Source organism: Rhinatrema bivittatum, chromosome 4 (genome assembly GCF_901001135.1).
Source record: "Rhinatrema bivittatum chromosome 4, aRhiBiv1.1, whole genome shotgun sequence".
NCBI classification, from domain to species: domain Eukaryota; kingdom Metazoa; phylum Chordata; class Amphibia; order Gymnophiona; family Rhinatrematidae; genus Rhinatrema; species Rhinatrema bivittatum.
The window spans coordinates 255,763,064-255,783,312 of NC_042618.1; the positions used below are offsets into that span (position 1 = coordinate 255,763,064).

At 43.3% G+C, this 20,249-nt stretch overlaps 1 protein-coding gene across 1 annotated transcript in view; it reads right to left on the reverse strand.

Annotated features, from left to right (window-relative positions):
* The window catches only part of ATXN10 (ataxin 10), a 434,387-nt gene that overhangs the window by 260,484 nt on the left and 153,654 nt on the right, over positions 1 to 20,249 (reverse strand). Inside the window, 1 exon segment of the mRNA XM_029600055.1 lies at positions 5,020 to 5,099. Within this exon segment, the coding sequence (XP_029455915.1) occupies positions 5,020 to 5,099 (80 nt within the window).

The following is a 20,249-nucleotide window of genomic DNA, read 5'->3' on the forward strand; positions in this document are numbered from 1 at the left end:
TATCATGAACATCCTTCAAGGTCTCTCCTCCCTCGACAGAGATAGTTGTTCGTTTGGAGACTGCAAAAATGTGTGCGTCCACCTTCAGAAAATATAAATGCTCTCTCACTCTTGGATCAACGGGGTATAGGCCTTCCAAAACCCGACCCTCTTTGAAATTAAGCCTCTGGGGCAACCCCAGTAAGATCAATCAATTCTTGAATGGCCTCCATGACAGGGAAAAAACAAAAAGATTTACACAAGGAGCCCAAAATGCAATTTTTCTTTGGCTCAGAATTGGAATCCTTCCCAGGAACTCAGCATTTTCAAAGCCTGGGAAATCAGAGCTATGAAAGAATTGCAACATAGTCTTATCCAGTTCCAGTCCCGGAGGAATTTACCCATCCTCCAGGATCAGTCTCATCCTCCATGACATCAGATCCCTATCTGGAAGTCCTACTACTGATCTAGGTGTTTTACGGCGCTTAACAGCATTAACAGACTGCAGCTCTGCTCTGGCAAGATTGAGATGGGCTGAGGACTGCGCCTGAAGGAAAGACCCTTGAAAAACGTCTTCCCAAGGAAAGTCACCTGTGCTGTGCCCACTAAGCTATCTTCCCCCACTGACGAACCATTTAAGGGAGTTCCAAAATCAGGTATTCCTCCTGATACATCTTTACCCAGGCTCGCACAGGTTGGGAAGAATCAGATTTAGTAAAATCAGAGGAAGATAAATCTCCCTGAGCCTCCAAACAGTGCAGGCACAATTAGAGGGCACTCCAGGCTGAGATGCCCAAATATAAACAGGTAGCACATATGGAAAGGTGCTTATATTTCTTAGCTATAGGCGCCTTTTTTTTTTTTTTTTTTTTTTTAATGCATCCAAAAATTTGGAGTCTAAAATTAGGCATCCACAATTTTAGGCATCACAAAGATAAACGCCCAAGCAACATGCCCAAGCTAAGTGTGCGGCTTAAGCATGCGTCTAGCCTCGACGCCGCTCAACTTGGATGCCCACACATACACACCCGCATAAGCATCCAAAAACTGAATGCACAATCTGGACGCACGGCCTAAAATGATGCGCCTGAAGAGAGAGTGACCGAATGCACAGGCAAAGCGCATGAAACACTGCCACTGCCAACCACATGGCGCACAGGAGAAAAGCCTCAGAGCGGGGCCTAGCCAATAAAGGCTGCTCACGTCCCTTAAACGTCCCTCAAATCAGGACGAACATTGGAACGGCACACTGAGCATGGAGACCAGGTAAGGAGAAAGCCCTACACAAAAACCCTCCTTATGCATCTCAGATAGATATATTTATTTTTTTTAACCTGAGCTCAGCCTTGCCCGGCTAAATACAAAAGATGGTCTCTGGCTGTGGGGGGAGAGGGCATATGCCATCCCTACCATGCTTGACTAAGCAGCTAAGTCCACACCAACTGAAAAACCAGCTACTGGACCAAGGCACTCAGAGGGACCATGGAAATTACCTCAGGAATTCTGATCTGGGGAAGGGACCATTTTGTATCATTTAGAGAGTGGGGCAAATTAATTTCTCTTCCAAAATTGAAAGCAATCCCCAGTAGGGAAATGTACGGCCACCATCTGCTGGAGACTGAGAAGGTTAAACAGGAAATTAGTCTAGTATGAGTAATGGGGCAAGATTGTAGTTTAGGAATTCCAACAAGTTGGCAGGTTCGGCAAATAATTGCAGTGGTAGAAAGTGTGGCTGGTACATATTCTGTGCTTTATCATTTTTAATTTTTGTATTTAATATTTATGTATGTTATTGGAAACCATCGTGGTGGCTTTGGCTGATTTGTACAGTATAAAAAAGATTTTAAATAAAGTCACTAGAGCCTGGAGCTCACAGAGTCTGCAAACCAAAATGACTGTCACCTTAAATATGATCTTTAGTTCAGTTACTTCACCTCATAAGAGTACAAAGGCTCAAAGGGAGCTTTCATCAGCTGGATCAATACCATATTGAGGTCTTAAGACACACCAGGAGGTTTCAAATGAAAGAAACCCTACATGAATCGAACAATTAAAGGCTGTACAGAGATGGTCTACCTTCTACATGGTGGTGATAGGCGCCGAGGGCATTAAGAGGAACTCTACTGAGTTAGTCTTGAGACATGACTGAAAAATGCAGAAGGTAATGAAGTAGTTTTTGCGTGGTGGAGAAATGATCTAGGACTTTTTGCATCGCACCAAAAAACAACTTCTTCCACTTCAATCACATAACTTACCCTCAGAGATTTTATCCTGGAAGCCAGAAGAACCTGAGATACATCCTCAGGTTACAGGACTATCTGCTAAACATGCTGGCATTTTAAAGTATTTTTTTTTATTCTAATTTGTATTCAACATGCTTATTAGCAGAAGATAAAGGCAATGGAGGCCATTCCCATCTGTACGTTCTTTATTTACATCCATCTGTGCTCCTTCAGCCTTAACCACAACTTCTCTGTCATATTCTAACTTGTCTATTTTGCATCTATCCTTAGAAGTTACCACTTCAAACCATGCAATATTGAGTGACCACCAACTTTCCCCCATGGTCTAGTTTAAAAACCGCTCTCTCTCCTTTTTAAATTTTATCACCAACAGCTGGATTCCATCCTGGTTAATGTGGAACCCATCCCACTGGAATAGGCTTCCATTTCCAGAGAATGATTTCCAGTTTCTAACAAATCTAAAGTCCTCTTCCATATACCATCATCTCATCCAAACATTGAGACTCTGGAACCCAGCTTGTTTCTGGAGTCTTGTGATAAGAATGGCAAACATTTCTAAGAATGCAACTCTAGAGATTCTAGTTATCAATTTCCTATCTAACAGCCTAAATTTAGCCTCCAGAACCTCCCTCCTACATCTTCTCACTAGTACCCAGGACTCTCTAAAATCCTATCAAGAAATGCACACATTACTCAAGGTGTGATCCCACCAAAGATCTAAACAGAAGCATTATGATATTCTCAGTTTTCTTCTCCATTCCTTTTCAAACAATTCCAAGTATTCATTCTATTTTCTTTTTTCTTCTCACCACACACCTCAAGCTTTCCTGCAATTTCTGACAAAGGAAGATCCAAGAGGATCCAACTTTCACAGAATTCACATTGAAGACCATGTGGTTGAATATAGCTCACTTAGAAATGACTATTTGGAACAATGTGTATTCTATAGAAGGACAGACTCATACATTTAAAATATATTCACAGGAAGAGGTTGTACAAAATAGAAATGAGTAGATAATATGAAAATAAAATAATGGGTTTTCAATTATTACTGATATCACTAGCCAAAAATATTAGGATATTAAGAAAATAGACAAGCTAAAAAATGAGAAGCTTGAGATTAATTTTCCTAAAATACAATTCCTCTCAGCACTTATTTAAAATATATGCATGCTACCTATAGAACATTTCTAGGTGAATTACAGTTAAATGCATATACAACTTGATTTATTCCACTGATATGCTTGAATTTCTTAATGTCTCTGAAAATCATTATCCCCAATTTTAAAAGTATTTTATATACCTGAATGGTTTGCTAAATCCAATATTCCTATAAAATCAGTTTCATATTTAAGAAAAAATACAATGGTAAAAACAGGTTGGTGTACCCCACAGCTTCTGAGGACTTTCTGTGAAACATACCATTGTTATTCTTAGTTATGTTTATTCACCAAATGGATGGAGACTGGATTTTTAAAAACTTATTTCCAACAAAAAGAAATTTGAGTGTCAATGCTAAGATTTTTCCTGATGTGTACAGATCTATTCAGGCTCAAAGGAGAAAGCTTTTAAACATGAGACAAGTTAGCCTTGATTTAGGAGCCCAGTACTTAGAAGTCAAATGTAAGATGATCTATAAACAGACATGTATTTTCTTTGACCAAGATCAATTAAACATCATCTTGCTTTCTAACTAGGTTTAACTTGAGTTTTTGGATCTTGAAGATAGCAATATGAAGGCTGCAAAAGATTAGCCCTCAGAATTTTCTTTTTTATTCTGGGAAACTGTTGAATGTATTTTACAATATTTTTTACAAAAGTAATATTCTTAAGCTATGTACATTTCTATATTAGTTTGATTATTTTTTTCCTTCTACTATGTCTTGAATCTTTTCCATATTTGGGGGCTTTAACTTTTAGAATGACTGGACTGATTTTTATTTTTTAATTTGCTGTACAATATATGGTATTGTTTATTTTTATCCTATTTTTGTTAATAAAATTAAACTATTTTCTCTATTAAGTTCATCTATTTAAAAATATAAAAGTCTTTGTTAATTACGTAGGTATTTGGTACCCTAATACTAGGGTATTCTTGCAGGCTGTAATGCCTTTTAATGCACCAACATTAGAATAATCCAAACATAGGTGTGCATGAACCTTCAAGACCATATCCTTCAGATAGAACATACATTCTCTGGAATAATATACCGTTTATGCTGATCAAATTACAAACAACCTTAAAAGTATCCATTTTTTTTAAATCTCTCTCAATACCAGAATGCAGTGTAATTAAAGAACAAGAAGCTAAAGTAAAAATCCTAACATTGCTTACATTTTTATTTTGTGTTTTACACAATTTAGGTATTTCAAATGTGTATTTGTTCACAATGTTCTGCTACTTCAGGAAGTATGCATGATTAGGGGGAATCTCATCTTAGCAGAGTTATGCCTCTTGAAGATACCTTAACATGGAACAGCACTTTTTTTTTTTTGCTTCATTGTCTGATGTACCTCTGTCCTCATGAGGCACAACTCATAAGAAATAGAAGACCCCTATCTAGATATATATACTGTCAGTCATCATCCTCTGAATGACCTGAACGCACATACAACAATGTTTATTTAAATTTAATTAAGTATTTTTCACCTGCCACAAAAGAAAAATTGAGGTGAGTTACAAAGTAAACATTCATAAAATATTTATGGTACAAAAGCACAAACATTAAGGTTAACAATAGCAGAATAAAAACAGGGGTTTTTGTTGGTTGTTTTTTTTGTTTTTGTTTTTTTTTACCTGTCAAGAAGGAAACTTGATCATTCTTTCCATGAAGTATTCGGATTAGACATACAGAAACATCAATTAGACCCAAGTTCCTGTTACATAATGAGAGTATTCTGATTAGGAAATAGCTTTAAAAAATTGACAATGTGTTATACCACAGAAAGTTACCAAAAAATTGATATTTGTTATGAAAGCTGTCAACTAAGACACACAGAACACTACAAACTAGCTACATTTTTCTGCAAATTTCCTTTGCTTTTAAATTTCAACAAGGATTTAATACAAGAAGAAACTGAAAACCTGGCTCTTCACCGAAGCCTTCACTTAAATCCCCATGCTACCAATAAAGCACCACACTACCTATAATACACCATACATATTAATGTTTCACTTGTATATTACGCCATGTTCAAAGTATACTCATTCATTAATTGTTCTCTGTAAAAATCTAATGCTTAATTCATAATACTCCTTGTTTAATGTATACCTTATTTATTAACTGCGCACTGTTGATTGTTTACTGTTCTATGTACACCACGTATATGGTATTTCTAAAGCTGGTTATCTGTAAACCGAAGCGATATGTACTTGTACATGATCTTCGGTATATAAAAGTCTTTAAATAAATAAATACATACATACATACTAGCTTGAACAAGTATCATAAGTGACATCACGTGTTTCATATCTTCTGGGGGAGTCATCATTCCAACCTGCATATGTAAGTTACCCATATGAGTTTTTTTCCATGCTTTTTATTTACAGTATGTATACTGTGGAAGACCCTGTGTGTCTGATTGTCAGAATTGGCAAGGGAAGGTTGAGAAGGACTGGCTGTGCAGGAACTGAGAGAGGAGGGTCTGAAAGATTAGAGGATGACTTGACTAGAAGAGTATAAAGGAAATGGGAGATGAGAAGGAACAACAACTTAGAAGTGGTTAAAATGAGGAGAGGTAAAACAAAGGGGACTGGGCGGGGATGAATATATGAGGGGGGTGCTTATACTTGCAAGAAAGATTGCCAGCAGCAAGAGTTGAGAGGGCATGTATAGAACGCCTTTGAAAATTGTGTGTACTCCATAGAATACACATTTTCAATCCTGATTATTATGCAGGTGGCCATACGCCTTTTCATAGCTTACTGCCATCCACTAAAAACTGGCATTTTCACGAACTAGCTACAGGCAGTCAATTGAAAGTTAGCTACAATAAGTTTTGCTATAAAAAGTCCAAAGCTGAACCACATTAGGTACAAACTCACTTCCTCTCTCTAGCTTATATAAAATTGTCCACTCCACCCACCACCCTCCCATCCCAACTTCTTTAACTAGTGCAGTGAAAGAAGCTCTATGTCACACCATTAGTCGAAACAAAGACCTTTATTAGATAGATATGGTCACAGCATAAGTCAATTACATAAACAAGTCAACCACTACACATTCTCAAACCACCATAAGGTGACCACAGCTGCGCCCGCTGAGTTGCAAGTCATATAGACTCAATAAGCAGCATGCTACTGCAACATTCTGCCGTTTGAGATGCAGGGTTGTGAAAGCTTCGCCCCCTCCCATGATCCACAGAATTTGATTCTTGTTTATCGGGTCAAAGATCTGTGGTGCAATAACACCTTGGTCTGCAAAAGAGCAAGACTCACTTATTAAACATGCAACACAATTTTGGGGTGGTGAGCAGGCCAAACTCCACTCACATCATCCAAGGTGGATTATATACTTTGAACAAGGAATTCATCAAGGGAAATTAATCTGGATTAAGCAATTTATAAACAAGTAATGCTGCTTTAAATTGGATATGCCAGAAAACACAGCACTTGTCATGCACCCCAGGGGTGTGGTCAAATCTGCCACAGTAATGAAACCTCCCTTGCCACATACTCCACCAACCCAGCTGTGGCCATATTCCAAAATCATTAAAACTGCCTATAGCTGTAAAGATATTCAAAGCCCCATGGTCAATCAGTAATATTGCAATACATATTCTGCATCTTGCTATGGAGATATCAAGGCCCATCTGAAACTGAAAACATCTGACTGGCAGCAACAAATACAATTGCACCATTTTGCAGATTGTATAATACCACAGTCCTGTCAAGGCCACATCCAGAAATCACCACCGCCATCTCTTCAATGTGTTTTGTACAAGTTGTTCCCTGATGTGGAGGGAGAGGTAAAACATGGCCCTCCTTACTCAGCACAGTCGGATTTGTTGGATATGATGTGCTGCCTGCTTAGGATCTGAAGATGGATCAGCTATTACAAGTAATTCCTTGATTTGCAAAAGGGGTGCTCAGTTTCATCATACAACTTTATATACCATAATTAGCCATTAATATAACAGTCCCATACTTCACTTACTGTTGTGAATATTGTGTTACATAAATAAAACCATGGGCCCACATCTAGGATTCTATTCTCTTCCCAATAGGAAGCTAATTTTTTTTTTTATATGAAGCCCTTCCTCATACTTATGTTTCTAGATACCAAGTGAAACCATGGCAATGATGACCAGCAATTGAGGGTAGGGCACGAGAGCAGAAACTGTGCTGCAGAGTATCTCGCATTGTGCTTATTGAAACGATACTGCAGCAGGGAGAAAGAGCCCAGTTAGCACACAGCTCAATGGAAGTTGAGTTTGGTTTTGTTTGTTTTTTTTTTTGGGGGGGGGGGGGCAATGACAGAGTAAAGTGTTGAACATCAAACCCACCTTTGGTGGACTGAACAAAGGATACAATTAACTCAAACCACCTGACCAATGCCCCTGTTGACAACAGTATACCCCAATATAAACCCTTATCAGATGTGCAAGTTTTTTAAATGGTCACAAATAAATGTTATGTTATGTACAAGAATAGAACTATTGAAAGCAGAGCAATGGGTCTAGGGACTCTGTACTAATAAATAATATTTTTAGTGCGAGACTGGAAGAGCCATAGGAAAGCTACAGGATGGTATCAAGGCTGTATAGCCCAACGTAGAGAGACTGGAATGCAGATGGAAGGCCTGAGATATGGTGAGGCATCTGCAACATTACTGTTGCTTTACCAGGATCCTCTAGAGCAGGGCTTCCCAAACCATTAGCCAGTTTGACTTCCTTCTAGCACTTGAAAATCTACATGACCCCAGAGTATAACCAAAACAAATTAATAGAGATGTGATATGCCTCTAACAATCACTCATCTTCCCCACATGTCAGCTTATCCCTTACTGAACATCTGTCTTCTCTAGTCAATCTTCTCCCCTCCAGTGTACTCTTCCCCCCCCCCCCCCCAACCTTCATGCCTCTCACCTCACAAGCAAGGCAAGGGCTTGGGGAAGACAAAGTGAATCTGGTAAATGGAAATGCTTTCTGTGACATGGAACCAATGGCTTATCAGAGCTAATATCACTGGAGGCTATCACAGAATACTCAAAAGGTGTGCTACACATCACAAGTTCTGGACAAGTAGCATGCTGGCAGTGATAGAGGTGGTATGTAGCCCATACTCTGAGAGGGACCACAAATAGTCCAACAGTCACGGATTGGGGCACGAGAAAAGGTCTAGCCCCTTCGTCCCACACCAGACTGAGAACCCCGTCCACTCCAACTGGTAAGACTTCCTTGGGTAAGACTTTCGGAAAGGCAACAGTACCTGTAACACAGTATCAGAGAGGTCAAGGAGCTGCAACATCCAGGCAGTGAGGGCCAGCGATCGGCGGTTCGGGTGGTGCAATCTGCCCAGATCCTGCATAATCAGGTCAGGGAGGTGCCCAGATGCATTGGCTCACGGATCAATAGGTCATGCAGGATCAGGAACCAGACTACATATACCCATGCAGGAAATTCTGCTCTTCAGTATTCTCCTCGAAAAGCAAAGGGATATATGAGTGTTTGGATAACTTGATTAACTTGAACTAGTTGACGTGAATTGTAGCTGGAGACCGCCAGTGTCGTCAACCGAGAAATGCCAACACCCGGTAAGTATGGATGTCTTGACTGGGGGTAAGTCTGGCTTACCCGTGCTTGTCTTGCTCTCAGGGATTGTCACCCGAGGTGTCTGTATTTTGAGGCAGCTGTGGGCAGAATACTGAGTCCATCTGTCTACATTAAGGAAAACAAAATTATCAGGTAACTAACTTCTCCATTTCCTAGCGTGTAGCAGATGGACTCAGGACCAATGGGATGTACAAAAGCTACTCCCGAACCGGGTGGGAGGCTGCCCGTGGCCCACTTAGTACTGCCCTTGCGAATGCTGTGTCCTCCCTGGCCTGAACATCCAGGTGGTAGAACCTAGAGAAGGTGTGAATGGAGGACCACGTCGCCGCCTGACATCTTGGTTTCTGCACAGGACACTGCCTGGGCCCTTGTGGAATGGGCTTTGACTTGTAGAGGCTTGCCTTCCTCTACGTAGGCCACCTTGATTACTTCTTTGATCCAGCGGGCTATGGTTGCCCACGAGACTGCTTCCCCTTATTTCTTCCCGCTGTGAAGGACGAATAGGTGATCCGTCTTTCATACGGATTCCGATCTTTCCAGGTAGCGGACTAGGAGTCTGCCAACGTTTAAGATGGCATATATGGTGTGAGTCTTCAGAGTCCTTATACTCATCTGGAGATGGCAGCGAGATGGTTTGGTTTAGATGGAAATAAGAAACCACCTTTGGAAGGAAGGAGGGGACAGTGCGTAGCTGTATGGATCCCGGTGTGAATCTGAGGAACGGTTCCCGGCAGGATAGAGCTTGAAGTTCGGAGATGCGACTGGCCGAACATATTGCCACTAGGAACGCAGTCTTCAAGGTCAGGAGCCGTAGGGACAGACCGCGTGTAGGTCCGAAGGAAGCTCCCGCTAGGAAGTAGAGTACTAGATTGAGATTCCATAGGGGTACCCGTGGTCGGATTTGCTTGACCCCTCTCAGGAAGCGGAAGACATCTGGATGGGAGGTAGTCCTGCAGGAATTCCAGGATCATGGGAATTTTGACTGTCCGAAGGATGTCACGGTCTTCACACCAGGCTTTGAATATTCTCCATATTCGTATGTAAGTTAAAGATGTGGAAAACTTGCGTGCTCAGAGCAAGGTGTCAATTACTGCCCTCGAGTATCTGCTGTTCTTCAGGCGAGTCATCTCAATGGCCAGTCCGTAAGAGAGAATAGAGTTGGGTCTTCGTGGAGGATCTGACCTTGCTGGAACAGGTCCCTGTGTGGAGGTAGACACAGGGTTTCCCCACCAGAAGTCTTCGCATGTCTGCGTACCATGACCTTCTTGGCCAGTCCGGGGCCACTATTTATTTATTTTATTTATTTAAACTTTTTTTATACCGACCTTCATGAAAAATATCATATCAAGTCTGTTTACAATGAACAGTGTGATAAGAAACTTTAACCTTAACATAAATAAGCATAAACAAGTTGTAGGAAAGTTACAATAAAACAGGGGTAAAGGGTAGAGGAGAAGAATGCGCTAGAGGCACTAGGAGTACTAGCACTAGGATGCACTAGGAGTACTAGCCCCCTGTGGTGTTCTATCTTGAGGATGATTCCGCTCATTAGAGGCCATGGAGGAAAGGCGTACAAGTAGGTCTTCCTGTGGCCAGGTTTGGATGAGGGCGTCGATCCCCTGAGATTGAGGGTCTCGTCTGCGACTGAAGAACTTGGGAACTTGGGCATTGGACCAGGTTGCCAGAAGATCCATGGCTGGGGTTCCCCAGAGGTCTATCATCAACTGGAAGGCTGTGGCCGACAGCCTCCATTCCCCTGGGTCTAGACTTTCTCTGCTGAGGTAATCCGCAGTGACGTTGTCTTTTCCTGCGATGTGAGTGGCCGAGATCCCTTGCAGATTTGCTTCCGCCCATGTCATTAGGGGATCTATTTCCATGGACATCTGTTGGCTTCTGGTTCCTCCCTGGTGGTTGATGTAGGCCACTGTTGTGGCTTTGTCCGACATGACTGACAGCTTCTCCTTGGAGTCTGACTGAATTGTAGGCAGGCTAGTCTGACTGCCTGGGCTTCCAGTCGGTTGATGTTCCATCCCAATTCTTCCTTGTCCCATTGTCCCTGGGCCATCAGTTCCTGACAGTGGGCTCCCCTCGCTCGTAAGCTCGCATCCGTGGTGAGCAAGAGCAAGGTTGGTGAGGATAGTCTTACTCCCTTGTTCAGATGGTCTTCTTGTAGCCACCATAGGAGCTGGGTCCGTACCTCTGCCGGCAACTGGAGGCGGACGGTGTAGTCCTGGGACATCTGGTTCCATCGTGACAGGTTGATGTCATGAGTCCAAGACTTGGAGGTAGTCCCATACCGTGGGGTGAACTCTGTCCAACGGTTTTCTCAGCTGGTCCATCAATTTCCTTCTCCTTGCAACGGGAAGGACGACCTTATCCTGTTGGGTGTCGAACCGGACTCCCAGGTATTCTAGAGATTGGGAGGGCTGCAGGCAGCTCTTGGTTGTGTTGACGACCCACCCAAGGTTTTGCAGTAGGTTCTTGACTCTGGAGGTCGCCTGATGGCTTTCTTCTGGAGATTATGCTCTGATCAGCCAATCATCCAGGTACGGGTATATGAGGATTCCTTCTTTCCTCAGTGTTGCTGCCACTACCACCATGATTTTGGTGAACGTCTGAGGGGCAGCGCTCGGAACTGGTAGTGGTGTTCCATGATCACGAAGCATAGGAAGCGCTGGTGGTTGTGATGAACCGGGATGTGCAGATAGGCTGACAGATCCAGGGAGGTCAGGAATTCTCCCAGCTGTACTGCCCTTATGAACAAACGTAGGGTTTCCATGTGGAAGTGTGGTACCCTCAGGTAGCGACTGACAGACGAGGTCTAGGATGGGCCGGAACGTTCCCTCTTTCTTGGGGATGATAAAATAGATGGAATAAGTGCCCAGTATTTTGTTGGTGCTTGGGCACTAGTGTTATAGCCTCTAGGGAGAGCAACGTTGTCAGTGTGGTTTCCATTGCCGTCCTTTTGGAGGAGGAGTGGCAATGGGATTTCACAAATTTGTCTGGAGGAATGCTGTGGAAGTCCAGATAGTATCCCTCTCGAATGATGGTTAGGATCCGCTTGTCCGACGTTATCTCGACCCATCTTTGGTAGAATAGGGCAAGCCTGCTCCCTATGGCTTCTTCCTGTGGATGGGTCTGTTTGATTCTCATTGTGGCGTGCGGCTGGGGCCTGGACCTGAGCCGGCTCCCCTCTCATTGTGTTTGTTCAGAAAGGACTGGCCCCTGCCTGCGGGGCGAGGCGCTTGGTATGTATTCTTGTACGGTCTAAAGCGTTGTGATCCTCTGCCCTTGGATGTTCAGGGAGAGGGATGACGACTTCTTTTGTTCTTGTCCTCCAGTAGCCGAGGTACTGGGGATTCGCCCCATTTGTCGGCTAACTTCTCTAGTTCACTTCTGAACAGGAGGGCTCCTTTAAAGGGCATTCTCGTGAGCTTAGTCTTGGAGGTCGCATCGGCTGGCCAGCTTCGGAGCCAGAGTTGCCTTCTGGCTGCCACAATGGATGAGATGCCCCTGGCTGAGGTGCGCACCAGGTCTGACATCGCATCCGTGAGGAAGGATATCGCTGGTTCTAATGTTTCAATGGGCATGGTAGCGTTCCTGGCGAGTGATAAGCAGGCACGTGTCACCATGACACAGCAGGCAGAGATCTGTAGTGACATAGCTGCTGCATCAAATGACTGTTTAAGGATGGATTCCTGACGTCTGTCCTAGGCATCCTTGAGTGCAGCTCCTCCTTTGACTGGAATGGTAGTGCGCTTTGTGACAGCGCAGACCATGGCATCCACTTTGGGAAACACCAGGAGTTATATGGCTGAGGGATCCAGTGGGTATGGGGCTTCTAGGGCCCGTCCTCCCTTGAAACTGGCCTCCGGAGCATTCCATTCCAGGTCGATCAGTTGTTGTACGGCTTGTAGCAACGGAAAATGGCATGAGGCCTAAGAGCCCGACCAGAAGAGGTTCCGCTTTGGTTCCGCTGTGGCACTTGTGCTTGGGATGGCCAGTTCCTTCAGGCTCAGAGACACGAGGTCTGGTAACTTGTCTCTGGAGAAGAAATGCATCATGGTACGGTATGGTTCCATTCCTGGAGGGATTTCTACATCCTCCAGGGAGTCTGGTTCTTCCTCCAAGGTGTCCGTGTCCCCTAAGAGGAGGCTTTTGTCCGGAGGGGGCACATCTTGGGGAGGCCGAGGGGCCTGGAAGGCTTTGGTCTTCCAGTGGAGGCTGTGGCTGTGTCACTGGTGGCGATTGTGCCTGGACAAAGGTTTGCAGCCCTTTGAAGAATTCTACACAGGAAAAGGTTCCAGGGTCCATATTGATGCCAGTGGCGTTCCGAGGGGCCCAACTGAGAAGGGGCCGAGCCGGGGATAGAGAGGTCCAGTACTATTGTTGGTGGAGCCGGATTCCTCTACTGGCCGGGGGGCGCCTTGTTGTTGTTCCCCCCAGGACCGCCTCGAACTGTAGGCACAGGGCAGAGTCCTCCTCATGTTGCGCAGCTCTTAGGTGGCAGGCTGTGCAGAGGACTTGTGACTTGGCTCTCTTGGCCGGTGGTGCCATGGTTTGGATGAGTAGGGTCGTTCAAGACTGGTCTGTGCGTTTATATGCGCGCACCGGGCGGCTTAGATATGCGTTCTGGGGGCGTCGACAATGTGCGTGCAGGCCGCCATGTGCACTTACGGAGATGCGCGCGCCGCTGTGCGCACAGGCTTATCTTGTGCGCCCGATGCCATTGGGCGTGCTGCTATGCGCCCGGCACCCTAGTGCACCCGGCACAGATGCGCACACCGCTAAGCGTACAAGTAGGTTATGCACCTGGCTCGCCACTGTGCGCATGGCTCAGTTAAGCGGACAGCACGGCAATCTAGGGGAGGAAATGGTACAGATGACCACGTGGGCAAAATGGCGGACCCCACCCCCACCCCCGGAGGGTCTCCACGTCGGAGCACCCTTGTACCAGATCGGGGTCTAGCCCATATGGAGCTGATCAACCCAATAGGACAGACACCAGCTGGCGATCTGTGCAGCATTCCGAGCCTGGGAGGCCGGAGACTTCAAGAAAGTTTTCTACCTTACCTTGTCTCTGTGTTTCCCGGTCTCGGGCCGGGCAGTCTCTGGCTGCGGGGGGAGAGGGAAAGTACCTTCACCGCCGCGCTTGGTATTGCACCCACTGCCTCTCAGCCACTACCGTTCCTGGGGACTAAGTCCATGCCGGGAACTGGCTACCGGACCAAGGCTTACCTCTGAGGGATCTCGGAAATCACCTCAGGAATTCTCGACTGGGGAAGGGACCCTTAGGTATCACCGCAGAAGAGCGGGGCTCGACTATAGAGGTAAGATTACTTATTGGTTTTGGAATTTTTCTTCTTTGGTTTGGATTTTCTAACACTGTGCAAGCGTGTGTATAGTCCCGAACTGCTAAGGAGACAGAGAAATACTGAAGAGCAGAGCTTCCTGCACGGGTATATGTAGTGCTGACATCAGATTGAAATCTGATTCAGTCTCCAACTGCTATCAGGAGCACACTATACCCATTGGTCCTGAGTCCATCTGCTACAAGTTAGGAAATTTCATTTTTTCCTTCAGAACCGTGGGGTGTATACCATCTAGTCCAGGTGATTTACTACTCAAGTTTGTCAATCAGTCCTACCACATCTAGGTTCGCCATGATTTGGTTCAGTTCATCTGAATCATTACCCATGAAAACACTGAAACAAAGAAATTGTTTAATCTATCAGCGATGGCCTTATCTTCTCTAAGTGTCCCTTTAACCCCTCTGTCATCTAATGGTCCAACTGACTCCCTCGCAGGCTTTCTGCTTTGGATATATTTTTAAAAGTTTTTACTGTGAGTTTTTGCCTCTATGGACAACTTTTCAAATTCTCTCAGCCAGTCTTATCAATGTCTTACGTTTAACTTGCAAGTGCTTATGCTTTATCCTATTTTCTTCTACTGGATCCTTCTTCCAATTTTTGAATGAAGATCTTTTGGCTAAAACAGCCTCTCACCTCACCTTTTAACCATGCCGGTAATCGTTTTGCCTTCCTTCCACCTTTCTAAATGTGTAGAATACATCTGGAGTGTGCTTCTAGGATGTTTGGTTTTTTGGTTTGTTTTTTTTAAACAATGTCCACGCCTCTTGCACACTTTTTACCTTTGTAGCTGCTTTTAGTTTTTTTTCTATTTTTCTCATTTTATTAAAGTTTCCCTTTTGAAAGTTTAGCGCTAGAGCTGTAGATTTACTGTCCCCCTTCCTGTCATGAATTCAAATTTGATCATATGTTCACTATTGCCAAGCAGCCCCACCACCGTTACCTCTTATCAAACCCTGTGCTCCACTAAGAATTAGATCTAAAATTGATCCCTCTCATTGATTCCAGAACCAATTGCTCCATAAAACTCATTTATTCCATCCTGATGTCACATTTACCCAGTCAATATTAGGGTAACTGAAATCTCCAATTACTGTACTACCAATTGTATTTGTATAATGTTGTGGGATAAAATAATTCATTAACACAGCACGATGTGCTCTAAACAATGTCTACACTTCACTGGGTAATGGCAATGTACTATAGAGGCCACATCATGATCTTTTAATGCGCTGTATGTATTATTGGCCATTTAAATCATTTGTCATTTCAAAGATCAAGGTCATTTAAAGATCCACCAAAATATACAATGCTACAAAAAAATTAAGGTGATTTCTTAAAATAAACAATTATCTGAACCAATTTTATCAATAAATTTTGATTCTTAAAGAATAAATATAAACAAAGTGAAAAATCGGTGCAATCATATTCACTCCACAGACAAAGTTTTGTTGATGGCAGGTGACAATGATTACACTCCATAAAAATACATGCAAAAGTCTTCTTACAGAATATAAATGACAAATAAAGACCAAATGGTCCATCCAGTTTACCCAGCAAGTTGCTTTTGCTAGTAAATGTAGTGCCTTGCAAGTTACCCCTTGCCTACTCTTAAGGATAGGAGTAATTACCGCTCTGTGCGGGTTACTGCCTTTTAGAAGAGTTACACCTAATATTAAATAACTTCATTTTTAATCTCTAACCCAGTGGTTCTCAACCTTTTTTCTGTTGGGACACAACTGACAAATGGATCTCACATGCGTGACAACACATGACCGTCACGGGGCTAAATATAAACATACTTTGTATCCACAGGAACACCCCCCCTCCCAGCAATGGGTGCAGAGCAGAACTAGGGTATTACCCATTTAACTTACCACAGAAAAAAAGATGTTCTGGTGTCATCTCAGTAACAGCAATACTAATTACTACCAGGCGAAATAGCCCTACTCACATACAACCTTTACCACATACAGAAAGACCACAAATTACAAATATGAAAACAGAAACCAGAAGGGAAACAAAAATATCCACTCTGCATGCAATGCAAAACTGGGGAAATAGAAACAAATATAGTACCAAACATATTCCCAGAATCTGTAATAATGCACACAAACTAATTTGCACAAAGTTACACCTGTATTATGGAACACACTCAAACATTAATAACCCTAACTATGAAAAAGGCAACACTACAAATATTACACCAGGCCCTAAACATCAATACACCTCCTAGTAGGAAAACAGAACAAGCCAAGCTGTTATAGACCCCTACACAGAAACTACAAGCTTGCAGAATACTCTTACCTGGGTTACACATGCAGAATACAGACTAATTAAAAACAGAATTAAGTGACTATAAAGTTAATGTTTTTGTTTATCCATTGTTGTACTGCATACACAGAATGGCTTCTTGCGGTTTCCAGTTCAGTTTTTGTTTGTACATTTTTAATTATATATTCCTCAAGACTTAAAATAAATGAAAAACAATATTAAGAACAAATGTTTGAAAACTGTATAGAACGTACAATAACTAAAGATTATTAAAAATTCTCCAAACATCAATAAAATATTTCAAAACAGCAGACATCACAATTTGAAAGTAAAGGAGGCGGCATCAGGCAATTTGGGAGTTATTCTAGACTTAAGTCTATCAATGAAAAGTCAGATGAAAAAAGTAGCTAATCTAGCCTTTTTTTTAAACTTGGGTTAATGCGCCCTCTAAAAAGCTTTCTACCAACTGACAAATTTCAGTTACCGAATTTTCCGGCGTATAAGACGACACCCCCCCCCCCTTTTTTATACATATTTTTAAGAAAAAAATAATTTTACACTCAAACAGGAGCAACCCTATCTATGAAAAGGCAACACTACAAATACCGTATATCAGGCCCTAAAAAACCAATACACCTCTTATTAGGAAAACAGAACTAGCAAGCAGCTATAGATCCCCACACAGAAATAATTGTAAAACTATACTAATAAGCAGAATAAATGTTTCAAAACAGCTATGAACAGAATAACATCCAACAATTAAAAACTCATAAAAACTATTAAACATTCTCCAAACACCAATAAAATATTTCAAAAAAGCAGACATCACATAATATTAAATAATTAAAATGGCAGTCAATCAAGAAAAATAAACTTTAAAAGCCACCTTTACTTATCCCCTCCAGCAGCTCTCCTACTCCTCTTCCATGCAGGCCGTAGCACACACCAGAAGCAGCAGTAATGGCTAAGCTCTATACTCATGGTCCTCTTCCTTAGGGCCCATGTCTCTCACACACACACACACACCATACCAGTCATGCCCCCATGACCAGTTTCTGTCTCACACTCCCCAATCATTTCCCAAACAGTCTTTGACACACACACCAGACACCTTCCTGAACAGTTTCTCTCATGCCATACACACACACACAGGCTTCCCACTCCCGTGTTCTGCTTACCTTACATATACGGGCTTCTCACTCTCATAATCACTTTCTCTGTCTCACACACACACCAGTCTCTCTCTCATTTCCATGCTTGCTCTCCACGTGCACAGGCTTCTCATTCCCTGAATCATATTCTCTCTCTCACATTCACACACCAGTCTCTTTCTCTCACACACACCGTCACCTTATCAACAGTCTCTCTGTCATGCACGCACACACACACACAGCCCTCCTGCTCCCATGCTCTCTCACATAATCAGGCTTCTTACTCCCATGCTTTCTCACATACCCAGATTTCTCACTTCCATGCTTTTTCTCTCTCACACACACATCAGTCATCTCTCTGAGCAGTCACTTTCATTGTCTCTCACATATACACACACACATGAGCTCGCTGACCAGTTTCTCTCAATCACACACATGCTCTCAATCAAATGCATTCTCTCACTTACACACAGGCTGGCTGCTTCTCTCTCTCTCTCACTCACTTCCACTCCCCCCCCCCCCCCCGAGCACAAATAGTAGCTGCAGCAGCCTCCTCCTCCAGCCCCCGCAGGCCAAGAAAGAAGAAACCCATCGGCCGCGGGAGGCTCATGCTGCTGTCTCCTTTCCCGATTACCAGCTCCTTCGACTGCTCGGGGGCCAATGCTGCTGTCGCCGCTGCTATTTTTTCACACGGCACGGCTCTTTCTTTTTCCCGCGCATCACTTCCTGTTCCGGTTCAAAGGGGGGGGGGGCAGGAAGAAGAAAAGGCCAGCCGCGGATGCCACAGCTTTTTTTTTTTTTTTGCACCGCTGCCGTTCCCGCTGGGCTTGAACGTGCTGATAGCCCAGCGGCAACGGCAGTGCAGTGTGCGGGAAGGAGAAAGCCGTGCCGCATGAAAAAATAGCAGCGGCGACAGCAGCATCGGCCCCCGAGCAATCGAAGCAGCTGATAATAGGGAAAGGAGACAGCACCATGAGCCTCCCGCGGCCGATGGGATTCTTCTCTCTTGGCCTGCGGGGGCTGCAGCTACTATTTGTGCTTGGGGGGAGAGGAAGTGAGTGAGAGAGAAAAGCAGCCAGACAGCCAGCCTGTGTGTAAGTGAGAGAATGCATTTGATTGAGAGCATGTGTGTGATTGAGAGAAACTGGTCAGAGAGCAGGTGTGCCCTATATGATGATACCCGGCGTATAAGACGACCCCCGACTTTTGAGAAGATTTTCTTGGGTTAAAAAGTCGTCTTATATGCCGGAAAATACGGTAGTTGTTCAAGCTATTGTGTTACATCATCTTGACTACTGCAGCTCCCTTTATTTAGGGACTCTAGGGACGGTAACTTTCAAAACTGGCACGCATGCGCTCATTTGGATGCAAACATCAGCCCTTGCCCAGGTAACGTGGTCTATTTTATAATATGCGCGCATATTATAAAAGACTAGCTGCACACACACCTTCCTCATATTTTAACAGGATGCGCACAAATCCGTAAATTGGGGAATTTTAAAAAGGAAGCGCATCAAACATCATTCCCAGTTTTACCAGTTCATCCCCAGTTCGCCCAGTTGAGATAGGTCCTCCAACTCTTCCTGGATTGATAGCCTTCACTCCCCCCTGATAGGCCCGACCCTTAAAACCCCGCAGAGTTGCCTTACTTTCTTTAAATTTTTAACTTACAAGGCATCCATAGCAGAAGTAAAGTTACATAACAGTTGAATATCCATACCTCGCCCTTTTTGAAAACTTTCTAGATATGCACATATCTCCTGCAGAACGCACATCTTGGCAGCTTTTAAAATGCGTTCTGTGAGTACAAGCCTGACTTCTTTGCACATCCTCTAATTAAATGTGTACGTTGGATTTTTTTTAATTCACCTCCAAGTATTTGCAGCAAGTATTACAGCTAGTCCAGAATTCAGTAATTCAGTTAATTTTTAATCTTTTATGGGGTGTAAAATGTGAAACCTTATGTGAACAGTTTACACTGGCTCCCTATTGCTCAGTGAGTACAATTTAAGATGTTTTCGATAATGCACAGGATTTTTTTTTCTAATTCATTTACAACAAAAAATTCAGGACTATGTTCCTGCGCGTTTGCTTCATTCTCAGTCTCAAAAATTAGTAGCATCAAGTCATAAGGATTATTCCCTGCAGAGTAAGAGCTTTTCTTTAGCTGCACCACCAGTACTCTGGAATAAGCTGAACATAAGAATTGCTTTACTGGGTCAGACCAAGGGTCCATGAAGCCCAGCATCCTGTTTCCAACCGTGGCAAATCCAAATCACAAGTACCTGACAAGTACTCAAACATTAGATAGATCACAAGCTACTATTGCTTTTTAATTACCGTCAGTCTGTGGATTTATCCTCTAGGATAAATCCATAAATTGCCACTTGTATTGCACAAGGAAGAAGGCTGAAGCGTTTTTGTACAGGCATTTGGGTAGCCAGGGAGCCTCTGTTCAT